The sequence below is a fragment of the Myodes glareolus genome, chromosome 19 (assembly GCF_982192425.1).
Source record: "Myodes glareolus chromosome 19, mMyoGla1.1, whole genome shotgun sequence".
Classification (NCBI taxonomy): Eukaryota; Metazoa; Chordata; class Mammalia; order Rodentia; family Cricetidae; genus Myodes; species Myodes glareolus.
This window is the reverse complement of record NC_142044.1, coordinates 48,698,744-48,721,150: the sequence shown is the minus strand read 5'-3', so window position 1 is coordinate 48,721,150 and position 22,407 is coordinate 48,698,744. Positions and strand designations below refer to the sequence as shown.

The following is a 22,407-nucleotide window of genomic DNA, read 5'->3' as shown; positions in this document are numbered from 1 at the left end:
AATATACAGGCACATATAGTCACAGGTGTGAATGTATAGGGTATGCATAGGTGTATGCAGGTGGTATATATGCATGCATGTGTGTAAAAGCATGTATGTATGTGCTCACAGGTGTATATGTAGGGGTGTGTATATATGTATGCATATACACACAGGTACATATATGTGTGCTTTATGTATATGTATATGGTTTATATATATTGATGTGTACAAGTGTATATAAGGCTGTATGCGCATAATTTCAAATAATCTATTATATTTAAGGCCATATTCTCCCCATTATCTGAAGTTTCCAGAAAGAAAAGTGAGCCTGAAGCTTAAATTAGGTTTAAATTATACTTTGTCCCTTTGAACCCATCCTGGAAAGGTTACAGGGAAGATAAAAGAAGCCCAGGGAAGTCGAGTTTTGCTGAATACTACCCAGGCGTGTTACATTAAAAACTGTCAGTGTTCACCTGAAATCAAGGGCATAGCTGTGTTTTGTTTGCTGAATCTGGTGCCCTGGACCTGTAGCAGGCATGTGGGGTGGAGAAATTAGATCAGAGGACAGAGTTAGTCCTGTTTTTAGCAAGGAAAGAGATGGCATAGTATGTATAAGAAACCCAAGAAGGTACACTTCCTCAGCTTAGTCTCTCTGAGTGGTGAAGCAACAGCTTCCAGGCCACTGCAACAGCATCTCTGGCTGACCCTTCCTCAACAACCTCTGCTCTGCCTGATTCACCAGTTTCCCAGCCCCACCCCCAGCCCTCCCGCCAGGCCCAGCAGTTTCTCTCTACCTTAGGCTCCCTCCAAACTCCTGGGGCAAGGCCCAGTAGACCCAGAGTCCAGGGAGAGCTAAAGAGCTCCTGTAGTTCCTGCCTCTTCCCTACTCCCCGAAGTCACCTCACACAGTCCCTGTGCCTCCAGAAACAGGCTTCTTGGAGATGGTACCAATGCCTCCCTGAATGGCCAACACTCCATCTCCTCTGCTAACTCGCTCTTGGGATATGATCCGGGTCTTCTTGACTGGGCATGAACAGCGTCTCCAGGCACTGAGGAGGCTGCACATGCTCGAGCCACTTCTAACACAGAGCAAGCTCTCTGTCTCACATGTCAGAAGACACAGCAGAGGTTACATCTGTGCCACCGTGAGACATGACGTGAGGACAAGGCCTGGAAGTGGGCACTGGCCCAGGACTCCCCTGAGGTGTTCTGATCACAGTCTTTAGGAGGCAAGGGCTGGAAGCCTGCTCATGTCTGCCAATTCTATCTTGGCAGCAATCCAGGCCATGTGATCTCAGATATAATGGATGTTAATGGCAATATGTGCATGGGGTCATTACGATTTGCTGCAAAAATGTAAATTCTCACTTCCAAATACATATATGCATTCCAGATGCAACGTGGGCAAAAATCACAGGCTGAATTTCTTGGGCTGACTCCACCGGGAGGCAGGAGTCTAACAGACACCTATCACTGAAATGAGAAATTACTTAATGGTTGGAGCAGATGGCTACTACGTATAAAAGGGCTTCAATAACTCAGACGAGGTGGACAGTGAACACACATGGTGTCTTTAGTAGCCAGCAAACTCCTAAATAAATTTAAACAACAAGAAAGGCAGGACAGAGTAGAGCAGACAGCATCCTAATCCTGCTTTCTCCGGAGCTCTGCGATGCACACCTAACTGGAACATGAACAGAAGCCACTGGAAGACACAGGCAGCTTTTAGTCATTTAAGTCCCTTGGCTACAAGCTTTGTAGGGCTTAATTATTCTTCCTGAAGCCCTTAACCTTTCCTGACTTTAATGTTCTAGATGTTTGTGAAATGAATTCAAGTTTGGATGGGCCTGAAGCTTATAAAACTCTCTAATGTCCTTTCTGAGCTGGGGACTGTAGTGTCCATTAGCTGTGCTCAGGACTGCCCTCTCAGTTTGGGCTGTCCCCTGCCACTACTGCAGCCAAATGCCCTGGGCTGCCCAATTAAAATGGAAATGGGCTTTGTGTTACAGGCTCTCTGGACACACCAGGAGCTCATACATGCTTCCCAGGCCCCTTCCTTCCTGTCTCAGGCACTCACCAAGTACACGTGTGACACTTGCTACCATCAGCCTGAATCACAGAGTGAAGAGCAGCCCACGGCAGGAAGGCTGCATGAGGATAACTCTGCTCTGAGCTGCTGAGCTGCAGGCTCTGTGACACCCAAGGCCTAGGCCATACTCTAGCTTCTAAGGGTAATGTGGAATTTGGTCACTATGCTACTCTGTGCAATTCAGGTATATGGCCATGTACTCATGAACTCCACAGAGGAGTCCCAGCTGACCTTCTCAGAGAAGCAGGCAGTGCTGAGTCAGGCAAGAATCAACAGAGGCCACGAGAAGAGGAGGAGTCACTGCTGACAGAAAGTCGAGAGGAAGAAGGTGGCAGCAGACACATGTGGGGGTGAGTGAGGAGTCACAGAGGGAGGGGTGCCACTAGAGCTGCAGGACTTGAGCACATGTACCACAAGATGGTACTACATCTCAAGCAAACACCAGAGTGTGCACATCCCACTGGGATATCTAGGCTGGCCAGAGGGCTTTAGTCCTGGTCACACACGGTCCTGAACATGGATCCTCTCAAGTTCTGCAGGCAACAAGGGTACTGCACAGCAGCATTCCCGGGTCACCAGTATTCCCAGCAGCACTTTTGGAAGATGGTAAAGATGTTTACACCACACTAGTACAGTAAGTAGCTGTCTGATGGTGGTGGCTCTGCAGAGAAAGAGCACAGGTCTGCATTTCTCTGAATAGATGCTTTCACACCCGACCCCTCCCAAACAGGCAGTCTGCCATGTCCACCACAGGTGGGGTGGAGGGCTGGAGTACAGTCCAGCTGCAGGTCCCATCTGCTTCTCCCAACAGAGAAACAAGCAGCATGTCTCGGAGCAGCTCAAGAAGTGATACAAAAAGGAAAAAGGAATTGGGTGCTGTTTTGAGCCCATCAGGGGTGCCTGCCCACCTCCTAAAGGCCATACCTGTTCGGAAAGTGCCCGCAGCCCAGCTGGCATTATGTGGCAGTCTCCCCTAATATCCACCTCCCAGCAATCCAGATGGCCCAAGTGAAACCCATTTCTCCCGAGGGAGGTGGCCTGTCAAGGCAGCCTGGCCCAGAGGAAATTCCTTTCCCAGAAGCTGCTCCTTCAACACTAGCACAAGAAAGTGTGCGATTAGGAGGGAATGGGGGCTGCATGTTTGTATGACCAAGGGCTGTGGTACCCAAGGGCAAGGGGCAAGTGAGGATGGGAAGCCAGTTTCTGCTATGGATATAGCTGCTCTCAGATGAAAACTCTCAAATCATTTCCAATGCCCGGGGGGGGGGGGGGGGGGCAAGTGATCTGACTGACCCTCTAGACAAAGAGATTTTTGCCTTTCTTGAAGTAGTGCTATCTGGTTTGTCTGCAACCAGCCTGCCACTCCCTACAGGTTGGACATGGTGCTAAGCTGTCTCCTGCATTGGATCTAAAACTCCCAGGGACCATTATCCTGCTTGTACCACCCAGTCAGTTACCATATGCGTTTATTTACCTTCCATCATTATTTACAGTGTCCTGGGCCAGTGTGAAACAATCCGGGTTCACACAGACTGGCATTTCCGCATTAAAGGGTACATTTGCTGGACGCAGACCCAGAGGAACCCTTTCAGCAAATCAACAACATGGTCTGATGTATTAAGACCATTCCTGATGAACAGCTATCCCTGATGGGGTTCTTCCTTCCGTGATGGCTTTAACAGTTTCTGGTGACTCATTCCAGCACTCAGAAGCCTGAGGCAGGAGAATTACGAGATTGAGGATGTCTTAATATACACTGTGAGAATTTTCTAACACACAAAGTTTCTCTCTGTGGTTGGTTTAATTAAATCCATTGTGATGTATTGCGCAGTTTTCTCTGTTAATTCCATCCAGGATACACTGGCCTCTTGACTCTGAAAGTGGGTGCCATTGTTTCTTCAGATTACTAACCTCTGTCCTCCCTTCCTATAGAATTTTAAGTTCATGTTCTATGTCTCTACCTTACTGCACTTTGTGTTCAGAATTCTCTCTGCTTCACTGTGTCTTTCTCTGATCCACCGTCTTCACACTGGCTGCTCTGCGGCCTACATCTCATGTGTTAGGCCTGGTCACCGAGCTCTTCATTTAGTTGGTTTTTAAGTATCATATTATTATGGGGGGGGGAGAAGGAGAGGGAAGTATGGAGGGAGAGAGGGAAAAAGGGAGGGAGGGAAAGATGGAGAGAAAGAGACAGAGTGTACCAAGGCATATATGCGGAGGTCAAAGAGCACCACCATGGACTTTGTTCTCTCCTTTCACTTTTATGTGAATTCCAGGGATCAGACTTAGGTTACCGGGCTTTCATCGCTGGGCATTTTTCAAACTTCTTCTGCAAAACTGTATAGTTTCCAGTTCTCTAAAGATATATTCATGATTCTTTCTTTCACTCATAATAAGAATAGCAGTTCTACTGTGTGTGTCCACAGATCAGCAAAAGCACCCCACTTAATGGACCTGGCTCTTTTATCTACTTACTCCCACTGCAGGAGTCTTGTGTACGGATCATCTCTGACTGTGTACAGGCCATCATCTGAAAACAGAATGCAGTGAGAATTTATGTTCTGTGGCGGGGGGGCGGGGGGCTTCCTCCAGAAAAGATTTTGTTCTCTATGTCACAAGGCTTGTGAGGAACTCAAGCACAGAATCTCCAAAAACAGAGGGTCCCAACAATACCAGTCCTCCATGGCTTAAAGAAAGGCTGGAGTGATGTGAGGGCTGTGACCCCCCACACCTGCTACACAAACACACACACACACACACACACACACACACACACACACACACACACACACGAACATACACACCCTGGTGTGTCACCATTCTAGCAAGCAGCAGGCACTAGTCCAAGGACTCCTATCTTGAGTAGGTCAGAATCCAACTAGCATCCCACAAGGCTGACAGATGGTCCCTGGGACCACTTGTCTTGGAAGTGGGCATGTCTACCAGACAGCAGTGGCTTTGGCACTGAAATCACTGGGGCCCACCAGGAAGGTTCAGTACCTTTGTATCTCTGACAGTATCCCTTCTCTCGAAAGACTCTGAGTGTCTTTTCTTTCTTATTTTTTTCTGTTCCTTTTCCTTCCTTCCTTCCTTCCTTCCTTCCTTCCTTCCTTCCTTCCTTCCTTCCTTCCTTCCTTCCTTCCTACCTTCCTTCCTTCCTTTCTTTCTGGTTTTGGGAACAGTACGTCTGCCTTTTTAATTGTTGTCAGTAGGAATCTACTATAGAAAAAGTTCCTCTCTCTCCGCCTTCTCTGAAGTCCCAACTCCAAAGGCTCAAGTTGCCATTCCACAAGGCTTCCATGGATGTCGCAGAGGCCATCTGCCCACTCCAGAGACAGCCTTTGCTCCCCCGCTCCAGTGCCATCTCAAAGGCTGCTGCCTGCTTCCTGCTCTGCCTCCGTCATGTGACCCTTCTTCACCCATGCACCTTCAGAAAGGGTTCAGCCGCGCTGGAGAAGCACGACTCAAAATGGGAAATTTCTTAAAAGTGTCTCTGGAAAATTCTTTAACTACTCCTTACCACAAGAAAATAATGACAGCGCCCATCTTCAAAAGTCACCACACTTCAGTGCCCACCTTCCTCCCTTCTCTGATTCTCTATCTTTTCTGCCCCGTGCCCACAGCCTCACACATCCACCACTCCCGGATCCGCTACCTCTGTTCTGCAGAGATATACCACCCATTTGGGACAGAGCATAACCCCATTCTTAAGCAGGCCTACAAGAACTTCCCCCTCACTATGGCATCAAGGCTTACTGAAATAATGCAGAACTCAGACAACAGATTAGAATTTTTTTACATAGTATATCCTGCCATTAATGAAGGTTTACAGTGAGGCTACTGGAGCTGCAGCCTTGGAGTTTCTCCAAATACTGGTGGAGGCAGGGTGAGGAGAAGGCTCCCAGCCAGGGCTGGAGGGCCCGAGGACTAACATTACCTGCTGGCACTGTCCAGTGTTCTTATGAGGTAGTTACACACATTTTCAGAGCTTTTGTCATGAGAACAGAAACAAACAGGTTGCACAGCCTGCCCTGGGATAGCAGACACCGTCCTGTGCTGTAAAGAGCTGATCCCTGCTAGAAATAAAGACGCACTTCACCCAGAGCGCAGGCGGGCAGCTCTGCGGTAGTCGCTGCTGATCTTCTGAACAATCACAGTGTAAATCTGCAGTGTGCCTCCTTCTGAACTACAGCACCAGGAAAAAAAATCAATTCAAGCATTTCCCCAACTGCAGCGCTGGAGCAAACCAGCCCTGGCTACAACTTAAGGCTCATGGAAAATATAAAATAAGCCTTCTAAGGGGCACAGGAGGAAAAGAAGAACCTGCTAGAAATGTGTAACTCACAGCTCCTGCAAATAGTATTTCAAAGAACTAAATGAGGCCAGGGACACTTGTGAAATCGCTGGTAGGAAAAAACTTCAACCAGAGCTGAGCAAAAGCGCAACGTGAGTGCAGAATAAATGCACAGGGTACACTGACGGAAGAAAGAGCAGCACTTTGGAGAGAGGCTGAAAAGCAGCTAAACACACTGAATCCAATAAAGCATCCCTAGAAGTGCATGGGACTTCATAATATGGAAATGAGGTAATAACCATCAGACAGAACCGACTCCCAGGCTCAATCAAAGAACACAGTGCAGTTTAGAATTTTTTGGCTCTGGTTTATAATGCCACTCAGTCATTTCCCAAACCAAGTGTCTTCCTATGAAGAGGGCTGTGACAATTTTCTCCTTCCTCGGTAGCAGCAAGGGGAAGACTGGGGTGGAGCCTGCACATACAGAAGGCACACAGTCAGGACTACATCTCACCAGAGCTCTGCACCTGACTCACTGGGGACTCTAGGAAGCAGGGAGCAGCTTCCACGGCTCAGTGCTGACTGGCTGGTGTCACATATATACATAGGTCTGGTTCTGCTTGGCATCACTTTGTTAATGCTCTGTTCATTAATTTAACAAACTATCAGGAGGCTCTGCTTGGAATGGGCAAGCATTATCTCTCAACTTTCATTTAATTAAACTCTGCTATTGCAATATGACATTCAGCACATCGCAAGGGGAATTATTTTAAGGACGAAGGTAAAAAGTATTTCAAAGGCCTCACTTAAACATGAAAGCATAATCTAAAATTGCCCGAGCACACACTATAATTTTTCTATAATATTGAAGATGTTCTTTCTGGACTTGGTAATTAATTGGATTCCATGGAGAAATTATTCTATCCTCCTTGATAGCAAATGATATACACAGGCTGGAGAGGCAAGGCAAAGAACAGCCATCAGCAACTACCCTGTTGCCCAGATGAGAAGCTGCAGTTGACCCAGGAGAGAGGCTGGCTGCCAGGAGCATGGGCGTCTCCTTCTCCACAGAGTCCTGACTGGAGCCCAGAATGGAAGAGCAGAACAGCATCTTCTCCTGTTAAGGATGCACTTGGATGAGAGCTAGCAGGCCCAGGTACCAACAGCCAAATGAGAACAAGGACAGTGGTGTCTGGTAGAGCTGAGGAGCAGGGCCACCTCCGTAGCCTTCCTTCTAGCACTCCCCTGCCTCAGGGAAGGGCTTCTCTGGAGCTGACTCACCATCAATCCGGCTCACAAGTTCTTCCAGCATCTTCACTTTCATTTGAATCCCAGGCTGGGCAAAGGTGTAGTTGTCCTAAGGGAAGGAATAATAATGCATATGATATGTACATAAAATAAAACATGTGGCTAGGGAGACTTTGAGACCTTAGATTCAGATACCTAGGACCCATATAAAAGCCAAGTAGCTATGGAGGCTACCTGAGACCCCGGCACTTGAAAGAGACAGACAGGGCATCCCTAGATCACACTAGCTAGCAAGAACTGGAGAGCTCTGGATTCAACCAAGAGGCTATACCTCAAAAAATGAAGTGAGATTGAAGAAGACAGCTGATATCAATTCCAGGCCTAAACATACATCAATGCACACATGATCACACATGGGTGAACACACACAAAGACATACCACACATGAGTGCCACTCCCCCCCCACAATAACCCAGATACTATAAAAAGAGAAAGCACTGAGAGAAAGTTTATAATGCAAAACAATTTTATAAAACAAACCAAGTACACACTGCTAGGTTGCCTCTTGAGAAACAGACCCAGGGCAACACTCTGTGTAAGACCAACAGAGCACAGCACCATCAGGTCTCACCCCCATCTGATGTCAGAGGATGCACACAGTTCCCAGGAACGCTTCATGGAACATTTCTATCTGCTAATGTTGAATATTTACATTTAAATTGAACAAACCAGCACCCACGTGTCTGGCTCATTGAGCAGAACCATCTGCTGGAATGACCACCTCGCTGGGCACCTGGACAGCAAGCACCAGGCCCACCAGGGAGCCAATGAGAAACGGCAAATGTGCTGACAGCGCAGCAATCCAAATGCTAACAATACAGTCACTGCATGAGAAGTGAGAGGGGACGATCCTCAGCCATGTGGGTGAGCTCGGGTGGGCTCACATAGACTGGAGGTGGGCAGCACAGCCTGGGGGAGGGAGCTTAAAGTGAGACCCTGGAACAGAACCTTAGCTAATACTAAGGAGATGTGCGATATCCACAAGTAGTTGGTCTCTCTGGGTTCGTATCTCAACATCTATGTATTGGGAATGAACACCCTGCCATCTTGGACCACTTGGAAGTCTCAGAACAGGACCCAGCAGAGCAGGGAAGAGCTTTCAGGTACAAGATGGGCATGACAATGGCAGCACGCAGACCTGACAGCACTCCGAAGTAGTCGAAGATACCAGAGGATGACATATCCCTACCTCCCACCACTCCTGAGGATACTTCACACGGTGAGAGCCAGCCCCAGGAGACTAATCACTGCTTTAAGGGAGAACAGAGGCACTGTGGGCTCATCACTTGCCCAGCCCGTGCCCATCAGCTCTGGCTGGAGACAGCAGCCTGGGCAATACTGGATTTAGTAGGTTATTTGGCTTCCACACTTGAAAAACACTTCAAGCCCCTTGTTCAACAAGAATGGTAGCCCTCTTTGCTTCCACCTGCCACTGTTTTGTTTTACTTCTCAGTCTGTCCAAAGCTCAGGAAGGGAAGACAATTTTTCAGAATGATACCAGTCTGTAAGGGAAAGAAGAGGAAGAGGGTGGAATGACCCTACTTTGAAAAGACCTGAGGCTAATGAGAAGGCCTTAGCACTCTGGCCTGAGGCAGGAGACAAGAACAGCAACATTCTGACTGGTCTAACACAGGATGGGCAGAACTTCGGAGAGAAAAGTCCATCTTAATGGAGGTGCAGGGCGGTCCAGCTGGAGATGGCCTATGTCTATGTTTAGACTGGTTTCATGGTGTGAACTCTACCTTGAGTCCAGGCTCTATGAGCTCTGGTAGCACCTGTAAAGTCCACACGGAGTGCTCCAAGATGGCAATCACTGGCACTGAGAGCGGCAGAGCTGGGCTGCATGAGATGGCACAGAGAAGGAAAGACCTACTGGGTGTCCTGCTGACTGCCATCCTACACTAACAAAGCTACACAGACCCTGGGCTCACTCAACAGCTCCTCCCAACACACACGCGTGCGCACACGACATGAGAAATGCTTCACTTAGAAAGTACCAGCTGTGTCAAACTGGAAACAAAACATATAGACATGAAGCAACATGAAAGGCAAGACCACAGTGGGTGCTGGCCCTGGAGTATAGCACAAGGCCTGGCTAGGTATGCCACTGTGAAGATGTGAAGGTTGGGCTGAACGAGACAAGGTTCTAAGTAGAAGTGGAGATCAGAGCACAGAGGGGCCCCAAGGTCCCTAGGGACAATGGCATATTCAGGAAAGGGGAAGGGAGGGCAAGGCAGACAGTGGAAGAAGGCCATTCTGAAGTAGCTACAAGCAGATGGTGAGAAAAAGGCACAGTTGCCCAGTGACATCAGCCAGGGGAAAGGGCAGCAGCCCACTGTCATGGCTACAAAATTCATACTTTGGAAAGATCCCTGATTGTGCAGTGCAGAAGTAACAGAGAGGACCAAAGAGGGTGAGGACTATCAGTTACAAGACAACGGCCATAATAGAGACAAAATGATAGCAGAGCTTCCTACTGAGGACGCAGTCGACCCAACTGTCCCAACTGCTTCCCACTGACCTATACTGACTGGGTTTTTGAACTTGAATGCAGGATTTTACATTTATTCCTATTAGTGTGCGCATTTGATTGGTTCTGGGCTGGTATTCCAGGCAGCTGAACTCATTCTGAATCGTGATTATGTCATCCATCATATTAGCTGTCCCTCCAAGCTTAGAAGCACTGGTTAAAGCAATACCCTCAATGTCTCCATTACAGTCTCAGAGAAGAGATGGGAAGGACAGGGACAAGGACGGGGCTGGGGCAAGCCTCTCAGAGTGCAGTCAACATTGAACAGCTCCTGCAAACACATGGCGCCTTGCCTAACTCCTTGTTTTCCCATCTGCCAGCTCAACTCCCTCCTGCTTCTCACCTATGATAGGGAGGCAGAATGACCCCTCATACGGGCGCAGGGTGAGGGGTGGGCAACTGCATCAAATGGAACCTACCATAACATCTACCCCAAGTACATGCTCAACCTTCCTGCACCCAGCTTGTAGATCACAGGGCAGTGTCTATCACTGAGGGGTCCTGCCAGGCACAGCAAGGCAGCAGTCTCCTTCTGCAGACCACTGCAGAAACACTCCCCAGGCTCATGTCCAGACACAGGACAAGGAACAGCAAGGAACTGCAGCACAGAGTCCAGTAAGACAGTGCAGAGTGGTCAAAACAGAACTGCCACTGGATAAAGGACAGCGGTGGATCAGAGACAAAATAACAGGATGTGCACAGCCAGTCTGGAAAGGCCACCCTTCCAACCATGTAACACTGTGGCAAAGGCAAAACCATGGAGACCAGATTCAAGTGGAAGGCAAAGAGGATGAACGGTGGAACACGGACTGACTACTGAGGACTAATGGACAGCACTGTTAGGCATCTACCAAACCCGGGATTTACAACATTGGGGGTGAGTCTAAATAAACCATGAGATTGAGTTGATCATGACACATTGATGTTGGCCTGTCAATCACAAGTGTGCTACACTAATGCAAACAGTCTTACAGGGGAAGTACGGCTGGGGAGGGAGGGGGAGACTACATGGGAACTCCCCAGCGTTACCTTTTATCTGAAATTGCTCTAAAACAGCCATTAAAAAGAAAATAGAAAATAAAATAAAAAATAAGGATTTATTACTAGATATCAGGTATGGTGGCACATACCTTTAATCCTAGCACTTGGGAGACAGAGGCAGGTGGATCTCTGAGTTCAAGATCTGAGTTCAAGACTAGCCTGGTCTATATATATTAAGTTCCAGGACAACCAAAACTACATAGTAAGGCCCTGTCTCAGAGAGAGAGAGAGAGAGAGAGAGAGAGAGAGAGAGAGAGAGAGAGAGAGAGAGAGAGAGAAGGAAAGAGGAAAAGAAGAGAAGAAGAGAGGGAAGGAGGGAGGGAGAGAGGAAGGGAGGGAGGAAGGGAGGGAGGGAGCGAAGGACAGAGGGAGGGAGGGTGGGAGGGATTTCATTACTATTAGCAACCCCTGCCATACAGCCCCTTCCACTGAGCATCATAATGCAAGAAACCCAATGCCAAGTGCAAGTTGTCTACGAGAGAAGCACTTTCTACTACACACGCAGTAGTCAGGAGTGAGGGAACAGAAGAGGTCTAACCCAAGGAGATGCAAGTGTTTGGTAACATCACACAACAATGGACTCATGATTGGGACCATGACCACAAGCAAGCTGTGTCATAACGAGAGACAATTGAACATACCTACCTGCCAAAACAACACAGTGGCCCCCGAATGCACATCTAACACTAAGATTCAAGTTATGTGAGTGAGTCTGACAAAACTAAAGAGGAAAGAGGCGTGCCTTCTACAGCTGGAAACCTTCAAAGTCCTCAGGACCCCAGGGCTAGCAAACAGCACCAAGAGGACGGAAGACTGGGGCAGCACATCAAGCAGTGTGACCTAGCAATGCCACAGACCTCTCCCACATGGAAGAGCACACATGCTCTCTGCTTGGAGTGTGAACCTAGACTCCCAGAACTTCAGATAAGAGCAGCTTTCACCCCTCATCAAAAAAAACTGTCTTTTCTCAGCAGACAGAAACAATCACATAAAACTACAACCACTTAAAATCTAGAAAGCTGACTGTGAAGCCCTGGACCAACTGCTACATCTACAACACAACCCTACACCTACGGCTCAGGGAACACTGTTGAAGAGGATGCTCAAAGACTGCAAGTGCCAGAGGACCCAGAGAGACTTCTAGACATGACAGTGAAGCTACCGCATGAAATCCTACCATTACAGCTCCCTCAACAAGACCCAAACGATGACAACAGCAGCTGACATGCCAGTGTGGATGAGAAAGCCCATGTGGCCCCACTCCGAAAGGAAGAGCTGCAGGCAACTGAAGACTGCTTAGAGAGGGAGAGTTAGCCTTCTCCAGAGATGAGAACCCTGATTGGATAACTAAGTGATCAGTCCTATAAACATGCACATAAGTAATACTACATGGACACACACACACACACACCAATAATAATAAGTAAAGAATAAAGGCCATGAATTTGAAAAGGAGTGAGGGTGTAACATGGGAAGGGGTTGGGGAAATGATGCAACTCTGATTTATATAAATAGAAAAGGGGGACTATTAAAAAAAGAAGACGAAGAAAGAAATCACCTGGTTCATTTCAAAGGTTCCTAGAGTCAGTTTAGAAAAGATGCAGCTACAAATGAACAGAACACACAAGACCCTACTAACTAATGCCTGCTACTCTAGTTACTCCTCCTACCCAAACTCTGCAAATCAATCCCCCAAACTTGAAGTACAGAGTAGAAAATTACTGACAGCCAAACTCTGGGTGAATAAGGTTCCGGCATTCACTGGTGGCCAGACTTCATGTCCTCTCAACCTGGATAAGCAGACGAACAGCTCACACCCTGCCCTGACTGAAACCCAGGCCAACAGTACCATGAACACAAACTGAAAACTTGAGAGCAATTGGATGTACAGAAATAATGGCTAGAAACCATGTCAGTTTTGAAACCCAGTTGTTATCATATATGCAGTATAGAAAAAAATACCAACAGATATATACTAGGTAAAGCAGTATTGAAAACCCCCATCAGAAATAAATGTAGTAACATATGAACAACAATAACAAAAACAATGAAAACTGTAAAAAAAAATAGGTAACTGGGAAACTCTATGTTCAAATAGCACCAATTTAAAAAAAAAAACTAATAGCTTCACAACTGTTCCATTGAAAATCCTGTCATACTTGTTTTGTTTTTAAGAATAAACTATATACAAAGAACCATAAACCTCCCTGGCAGTTTCTTTAAAGAACAAAGTTGGAGAAATGCTTTAGTAGTTACAAAAGGATGGGTGGCATGAAGGCCCAGGAGTCTGCCAACAGACAGGAACCAAGTCCAGAAACAGATTCAGCAGAGATGTGGTGTAAGAGGTCCTTCTGTTTGTGTGTTGTGTTCATTGGTTAATGAATAAAGAAACTGCCTTGGCCTAGCTGATAGGACAGAACTTAGGTAGGTGGGGAAGACAGAACTGAATGCTGGGAGGAAGAACAGCGGAGTAGGGGAAAGACACCATGGAGCAGTCAGAGACAGATGTGCCAAATATTTCCCAGTAAGCCTCTGTCACATGGCAATACACAGATTCATAGAAATGGGTTAAACTGAGGTGTAAGAGTTAGCCAATAAGAAGTTAGAGCTAATGGGCCAAGTAGTGTTTTAATTAATACAGTTTCTGTGTGGTTATTTTGGGTGTAAGATAGCCAGGACAAACAAGCAGGCCCTCTCCCTGCAACAGAGATGCCAAAGCAGTCTAATGCAGAAGAGAAACTAAACTGTTCTAAACAAATGACACTGTGGTCATTACACACTCTACACAGACACAAGCCCCACCCTCCCCTCATACACATGCAAGAGCAAGGCTGCAGACTTACAAGGAAAATAATGAGGTGCAGTGGCTAGACTTGGTTGTTGACTTGGCAGAATCTAGAATCTTCCAGGAGGTGGTCCCCTGGGCACACTTGTGAGGGCTTATCTAAGTTAAGGCTGGTCTCTGACCATGTCTGGGAGGCCTTAATGATGTTGACATGGGAAGGCCCATCTTAATTGTGGGTGGAACCGAGCATTGCGCAGGGGTCCTGAACTGTGTCACACAGACGAGGCTGAGTGTGAGTGAATGCATGCAGCACTCTCTGCTTCCTAATGGTGGCTGTGATGTGACTCACACTCCTGCAGCCAGGAGTTCCCCGCCATGACGGACTGGACCCTTCCTCCCTCCATTGCTTTTGTGAGGATATTTTATCACAGCAATAGGAAAAGAAACTACACCTATGGTCTCTAAAAGGGAAATGCAAGGCATCCTGTGAGTTGACCAAGGATTTTCAGTCAGGATACAGAAAATAATACATAACCCCTAAAATGATTTTATCAAAGCCTAGAGATTTCTGTTCATTAGAAGGCACTGTCTGGAAAATGAGTTGATGTGCCAGGACTGAGAGAGAGGGCTCTCCAGATACATGTCTTACGCAGGATTACTGTGAAGCACAACTGAAGGGCAAGGAGGAAGCATATGTTGAAGAAACAGCACTCTGACGTCAGAATGGGCAGGGGTCACGGGCATGGTTAGTGAGTACCCAATGTGGTAGAGACGGTTTTGTGAAGAACTTCACCTTTTTCTTGTGCAGACTCACCATCCTTGTACACTGAGCTCCAGGCACTCCTAGGTAAGGGCTCACTGAGTGTGTCGGTGAGAAGGCACGTGCTGTGCGTTCTCAGAAGCTGCACAGCAGCCAGCATGGAGACTCCATGACTTCTCCACAGCAGGCGGACTGACATATTCAGGCAAGGGGCAGCTAGGCGACTTAAAGGAGCACCCTTTTGTTCACAGGCAGGAATGTGGATTTTTATGTTTCTCAATGCCATTTTAAAAAAATTAATTTCATCTTTAAATTGCTTACTGCTCATTCTTAATGAATCTTTGCAGCCCAGTTACAGAAGGACTTTGTCAGTTTAATATACCTCTATTTTATTGTGCAAAACTCTAACATCACATCTTAGCTCTTCAGCACACAGAGCCGGCCTCAGTGGGTATGTGAGTGAGGTCTGTGTTTCCCATCTGTAAGCTGGCAGGTACTCTCCATCTACTCAGTCCCAAGTCAACAGGGTCTCCTGCAGACGGCTCTCCCCAGTGTCCACAAAGGCCAGCTCAGAGCCCCCTGTCCAAGCACAGTGATCCTCCCTAGTTCTCCTTCCTTTGAACTGAGTAAGCAGGAGTCAGCGCCCCGGGACTACGACCTGAGGAGTCCCAGCTGTCTGAGCTCATTCCTGAGGGTCACCACAGCTCTACTTGAGGGTCACCACCTGCACCAGGACAACAATGCCCACTGCAGGCACCAACCTTCTCTGGTGGCCTTCTCACCAACGAGTTCCGGGATAATGGAGCCACTTTCCCTCTCATTCCTACTCTACCAGGCCACCAACCAGTTCTCGGATTGAATAATTCCTCCCCAGGGAAAGGAAATGTAAATGACTAATTATAAAAGGCAACGGTTCTCTTCTCCTCAGAGAAGCTGTCCTGCTAAGTAATGAGTCCAAGAGTAATAGTATGACTTCAGGGTAGGCAAGTGTGGAGCTATAATTCAGGAAGTAATGGCCAGCCGACAAACCCTGGCATGAGAGCTGTTAGGGAAATGAACAGACTGGCAAAAGCACAAGAATAATCCCCTAAGAGCCACAGAAGGATGCCTGCAGCCCAGAACTTCAACCTGCACCCAGACCTCAGACACCACAACCACAAAGGGCTGAGACTCTGTGGAGGCCAATCCCCAGCCTGCACCCTCCGCCCCGAAAACTAACATTCAAAACAGCTTCATCAGACCTGAAGCCAGCCACCTGTCTCCACACAGTCCACTGAGAAGAACCAACCCAGCAGAAACCCTTCACACATATTTCCTCAGTCTGCATCAGAAGTCATTGCCAAAAGGAAGCCATAGACACTCAACAGCATTAACAGATAATGTGTGTGTCAGAAACAGAGCTGGCAGGAAGGTCACAAGTTACAGGCTAGCCTGGGCTATAGGGAAATATCCTGTTTCAAAGCAAAATTGGAAAACTATAGAGCAACTGAAGAAAGTAGACCCAGAATTTTTTTTAACTCTACACTTCTTGCTGGTACTTAGGAACAAAAACAAGTGCCCCTGCATAGGCCTCAAACATAGGTCTGCTGTGTTAGCTGGCAGGAGACCCAGAAGGCCTAAGCTTACATTTCGGATGACCACAGGGAGCCAGAGCTAGCGAGTGCTTCACCACCAGGCACTTATTTCTTAAGGCAACGCCATGCATCACAATCACAGACAGGGTCTCCTGGGTACAAGCACCTGCTGACTGCAAGCCCAGACTCTTTCTACAGTGCTCCTCCCTGGGGTGGTGTTAGGATTCTATTTGGCACTAGGATCTACAGCCTCACCACAAAGGTGTAGCCCAAGCTGGCTTCAAACTCAAGACCTTCCTGCCTCTGGCAATTCAGTATTTCCTACCAGCATGAGTACCACAATCAGGTAAGTCCACACAGAAGGCCTGGGCATAGTCCAGAACATTCTTCTAAGCCTGCAGATCACTCCCCAGACTCTTATCTCTATCATCCCTTGGCAGTGTCTGGGGCAGCCATTCTCACACACATCTATGGGAGCTAAGAGAATGAGTTTGTGCTCTGGCTAACCCCACTGGACCAGCCTAACACTGTGGAGTACAAACGCCCCTCACGGTAGGAATTTTAGTTTTTCACTAGCATTTATTAATTATACACAACAATAGGTTTTGTTATAATGCATACACTGCATTACCCCCCCCCCAACACACACTTCTGAGATGTCCTCTCTCTTCCCAGCTAAACTCCTTACACGTTCACCATTTTTGTGTGTTTGTTTGTGTTTTGGTTTGGATTTGGTTCTTTTAGTCAGTCTCACTATGTTACCCTCACTGGTCTGGAACCCACTATGTAGACCAGACTTGCCTTGAACTCTGCTTTTTAAATGTGAGGATTAAAAGCGTATGTCATTGTGTCCAACTTTCATGTTGTTTGGGGGGCACGGAGGCCAAAAAAAGGCCATGAGATCCCCTGGAGTTAGAGTTAAAGGTGACTGTGAACTACCTGAGATGAGCTCTCAAGCAGGGTGCAATATCTCCAGCACACGCCCCCACAGTAAGTTCTTATCCTTTCACACGGACTCCTGAGGGGCAGTTGAGCAGTAGCCAGAGCTCAAGAGTCCAAAATCTAGGTGGTAGGTGCCTGGCGGCCTGCTAGGAAGATGGGGTTAATGGCTGTATCTTCCCCACCCACCCTATCGTTCTGTACCATCATGTGTAGCATGAGTGTCTTCAGCAGTGCACAGCTGGCTCCTAGTTTTTAACCCACTCTATCTGGCAGCTTCCTTCTTCACAGCATCAAGCATGTCTTCCCTCTCTCTCTTTCTCTGCTATTTCTCATCTCCTTCCACCTGCATTCTCAGTTTGTAGGCTACCACCTACCCTTCCTCTGAGGGTCCCTCTTCCGGTTTGTGTTCCATACCTTTCGCCTCACACCTGCATGTTTGACTTGATTCCTCTCTCGAGATTAGTTTTACTTATTGATTCTAGGCAAGAAGGACTTAAGATTTCAAGGCCAAGGTGGGGATACTCAAATTATAACTTCCTAAATAAAACAAAATAAATTTCAACTGCTCAGTAATCATCTTCTCAGTGCTATCTTCCCCCTAGAAATTCTGTCTGGGTTTGCTCCCACCCTTCACTTCCTTAGACCCTCATTCAGTCCCCGAATCCTCTCTGGTTGTGCCTAATGGATTGCAGAATGTGATGACTATAATCTGGCTGCTGGAAGTTCCAGTTAGCTAGTTCAAAGTCGTCAGAGTTGTATTCTGGTTGCAAACTGTGCCTCCACCCTTCACATTTTAACCTAGGCATACCATGGTCCTCTTAGTCAGTGTACTAGGATTCCCATCCCTGACGACAGTGATGCTGGAGCTCCCTGCCACATAGGCTCACTGCTGCTCTGTTGTTGGGAGCCAGGCTGACTCAAAGCTTTCCCTAAGACCTTGATGTATGGAGAAGGAATGTAGTTCCTTGCCTAAACCCAGGAGCATGCTTGGCAAGGTTAGTAATGGCCTGGGGCCAGGGTCTTGGGGGACCTGTGACTTCAAATCCTAGAAACTCAACTCTTGCCCCACCCCAAGGGCTGTGGTTATCAGTCTATGACGCTGTGTGCTCAGTCTATGATGACTGAGATACCATGTGTTCTCCTTGTACAACATGGCCGGATTAGCTTCCTGCTGGCTTTAGCCCATTGTATGATAGCTTCCTGCTTACTCTGTCTCATTTTCCCCTGCAAACAGTATAAAAGGTGCTACGCTTCTCAATAAGTCTGGTGGCATGAGCCATCAGCTTAAGCAAGATCACCTGATTGCAAACTTCCATTTCCTCTTTATCTTCACATTCCCTAGTCCTCGGTGTCAGGAACCTGGCCCAGATCACTCCGTACTCTCTCTCTCTGACCTCTTCTGGAGCTTCTCAGTGAGAGAAGCCATGTGTCTGGGTTGAGAAAGCACGGGTCTCATGCAAAAGCCTTCAATCACTAGCCAACTGCTCGGGTTCCCAAGACCCTTTCAAGTTTTTCTGATAGACCAAAGCTGATGTCCTAACAATATAGGAACACAAAAGCCCTTTTTCACTGTGCTGAGATTTGCACTGAAGCACACAGCAGGGTGAGTGCACACCAGAGCACAGGAAGAATCCAGGCAGCACCATCCACCCTTGCTGGCATTCAGTGCATTCGCAAAGCCCTGCGACTTGAAACAAAAGGCAGTCTTACTAACCCTCATGAAGTGGTCATCTTAACTTCTACATTAAAATCGAGTCTAATTTTACTACTGACAGTGTTCAAGCTCTGTCTGGAAGATGCACCTTTCTAACATTTTGAGGCAGGAAGGAGGGCAGGAAGAGCCTTGTGTATGAAGGCAGCTGAGCTATCCTACGGGAAAGCTCCACACGGCTCCTGTAGCTGAGAACTATAAAGGACACCACCTGCAAGAATCATCACCTTCAAAGGCAAAATGGCTATGCAAACCTGAAACTTACCACTATTTCCCCAAAAATGAACAGTCATTCTATCACTTCAGACACTAGATAGTGATTGCTACCAATAACAACATTTGAACTTCCAAGTAGAGAACCTGAATTTTGGAAGATTATCATTCACTACTGTGGAGCTGAGCTGGAAGAAACAATGCTAAGGAATGTGACTGGTGATTGTCTAATCAACATGGTAACCTCTGACACTGAAGCATGTGGGCATGGGACAGCTCTGCTCTGCACATCCCTGTCACTCACATCTCCCAGGGCATAGTGGGCTTTTCTCTTACTTGAAACATTCTGGGGCAGGAAAGCCAAGGCCACTGTGCATCTGCAGTCTCTCCTCAAGTGTACTGGCTGGCTTCTAGCAGACCAGCAGACTTTCTTTCTGGAGGACTGCCCTTGCTACTAACAAGCCACCAAAGCAGGCCACATGTGTTCTGCATACAGTCACCAGCATCTCCAGGCAACCGCAGTGGGAGCAGTGTTTCCAAAGTTTGATATCCTCTTGGGCCAATACTCTCTGCTCACCTCCACTGCTATCCTGTCTCCCAGCCAGCCCCTGGGCTTCAGGTCTACGCCAGAAGGGCGGTGCTCGTCATACCTGCCATAGTGACCTTAGCACCTGCACAGGCATGCTCATCATACTTCGGAGGAATTAACAGTTAGCATATCAATTACAAAAACTTAGTGGACTGGACCATGGTGGCGCATGCCTTTACTCCCAGCACTGAGGAGGCAGAGGCAGGCGGATCTCTGAGGTGGAGGCCAGCCTAGTCTACAGAGTAAGTTCCAGGACAGCCAGGACTGTTCACATAGAGAAGAAAGCCTGTCTCAAAAAACAAAAATAAAAAAAATAAATAAACAAACAAAAGACACAAAAACTTGGTAGGCACAGAATCTCCAACTGAAGACCATAACAAATCAAACAGCTACAGCTATCCAGTGTGTCCAAAACCAAACAAAACACAGTTGCAGTTTTCTACCCTCTCGATCTGAACCTGTGGGTGGCAACCTCTTTGGCAAGCCTCTATCTCCAAAAAATATTTACAGTATGATTTATAACAGTAGCAAAATTACAGTTCCAAAGTAGTAATGAAATAATTTTATGGTGGGGCTCACCACAACATGAGGAGCTGTATGAAAGCATGGCAGCATTAAGAAGGTTGAGAATCACTGCTCTAGAATCCGCCCTGCAAAACAACTCACTCCACCTACTTGAACAAAGCAGAAGCATAGGAGCCCTGGGGAGTCCAGACGTGGGCTCCGTCACAGGCTCTATAACCTGAGGCTGCCCTGTCTCCCTAGGCATCCACCTGGTGCACAGGGTCTGGTACAAGGTTCAGGGTCCTCCTGTAGGAGATACACCCAACTCCTGTTTTCCTCCCTTAAGTCACTGCCTATTAACCACAAAGCCTGTGGCCCTAGTTTGGTTCCCAGTGTGGAGTCATGAGCCCCTGGAAGACACATAGAAAGTGTGTGGATGGCTAACACATTTTGATAAGTCAACTTAGCCTTATAGAAACACTGAAGACATGGATAAAGGCCAGATAGGAACATCTGCGATCAACAAAACTAAGATTGCTTTCGGAGGGCCTCCAACCCAGACCATGGTGCAGGGGAGAATTCCAGCAGAACAAAGAATGGAGGAGAGAGAGGTGTGACCTGGAGTGGCAAGTGGGTGAAGAGATAAGCCGCCACTGGTAAAGGGCAGGGTCATGCAGGCCCTTGGAGGATAGTAAAGGTTCATTCAAGCCTGTAATTTTTTTTTTGAGACAATATTTTGCTGTAGCTTTGGAATCTGTCCTGGAACTAGCTCTTGTAGATCAGGCTAGCCTCAAACTCACAGAGATCTGCCTACCTCTGCCTCCTGAGTGCTGGAATTAAAGGTATGTGCTATCACCACCCAGCTTCAAGTCTGCATTTTAACCAAGCTTATACCCTCACAGGCTAACCTAAAATGACACTGGCTCTTGTATAAAAGGGTCCCAAAGTCTCCAGTCTCTTCGGATTGCCTTAGCCATAAGAAATACAGTCAAGTTCCCAAGTCCCTATTGGTGGAACAGCTCACACGAGGCTCGTGTGGAATCAATCCTAGCTGCATGAGGAAAAGACAGATAGCTACCACCGCGCTGCAAACGTGCCGGAAACAAAGGCACCAGAGGAGTGTTGTGCCTTCTGCTTGTCAGCCCTGTCAATAAACCCTTTTCCCGACAACAAAGCCCAGGTGAAAAATGAAAGGGCAGCATTGATCTCGTTGTACAGCCATCTTATTTACAAACAGAAGCCAGATAATCTTGGATTTAAATGGCACAAGTCCCATCACTCACAATCAGAGACGCGACAATGATAATTTATAAACTTTACATTATAATTCAATCCCTTCTCTTAACGGGGAAAGGCTAAATTCTGAAGGAGTAAAAAATATGAAAACATTAACAAAGGAGAGAAGTGATGAATTGATGCTTGGACCAAAACATGTCTCTAGTGGGCACATTTGTCTTTACAAGAAACAAAATAAGTCAAGGGCCATCTGGATCAGCAGCAAAGGAGAGGTCTCTGCTCTTCAGTTAGACAAGTGGATGCTAATTGCTCCCCATCCACCTCAGGTATGAAAAGCACTGCAAACCCAGACCTCCTTCACAAACCACTTGGCTGATCCCTTTGGATTAAGCCTCAGGGTCTAAGCCACACATTTTCTGAAGCTTTATTTGACCTTCAGGTCCAGTAAATGAGCTGAGACCACTTCAGCTGAAACACCTACTCAGAAAGATGAGACGGTGGCTCAGCTGGCTTCCTGATGCCCTGGGGGCTAAGACGCCACTTTAGCTAGCATGGTACAGGCTATGGCCTTCATGTATAGCTTCTACAAGTGGCTCCCAGGTAAGAATCTTAGGAATTTGGTCCCTCATGACAGTTAAACCCCACTCTAGCCTTCCCCCTCCTCTGTCAACAGTGTCCTATGGCATCTCATTTTGCCACACTCGGTCCTGGGAGGCTGTTGTCACTTCTGTGCACCACACCTGGGCTCCAGTCTGCAGTGTGGTCCCCTAGGCATGCCTCATGCCTTGCTCAAGGGCAAAACACAGTGCCAGGTGCAAAGCAGGTACCTAGGAAAGGTATTACGAGCCA

At 47.4% G+C, this 22,407-nt stretch overlaps 1 protein-coding gene across 3 annotated transcripts in view; it reads right to left on the bottom strand.

The window, feature by feature from the left end:
• Tbc1d22a (TBC1 domain family member 22A) overlaps nucleotides 1–22,407 on the bottom strand; it is a 297,396-nt gene that overhangs the window by 128,680 nt on the left and 146,309 nt on the right. For all 3 annotated transcript variants that reach the window (XM_048444913.3, XM_048444912.3, XM_085678867.2), the window contains exon 10: nucleotides 7,647–7,722. In XM_048444913.3, coding sequence (XP_048300870.2) covers nucleotides 7,647–7,722 — 76 coding nt within the window. The remainder of the gene's footprint in view (nucleotides 1–7,646; nucleotides 7,723–22,407) is intronic.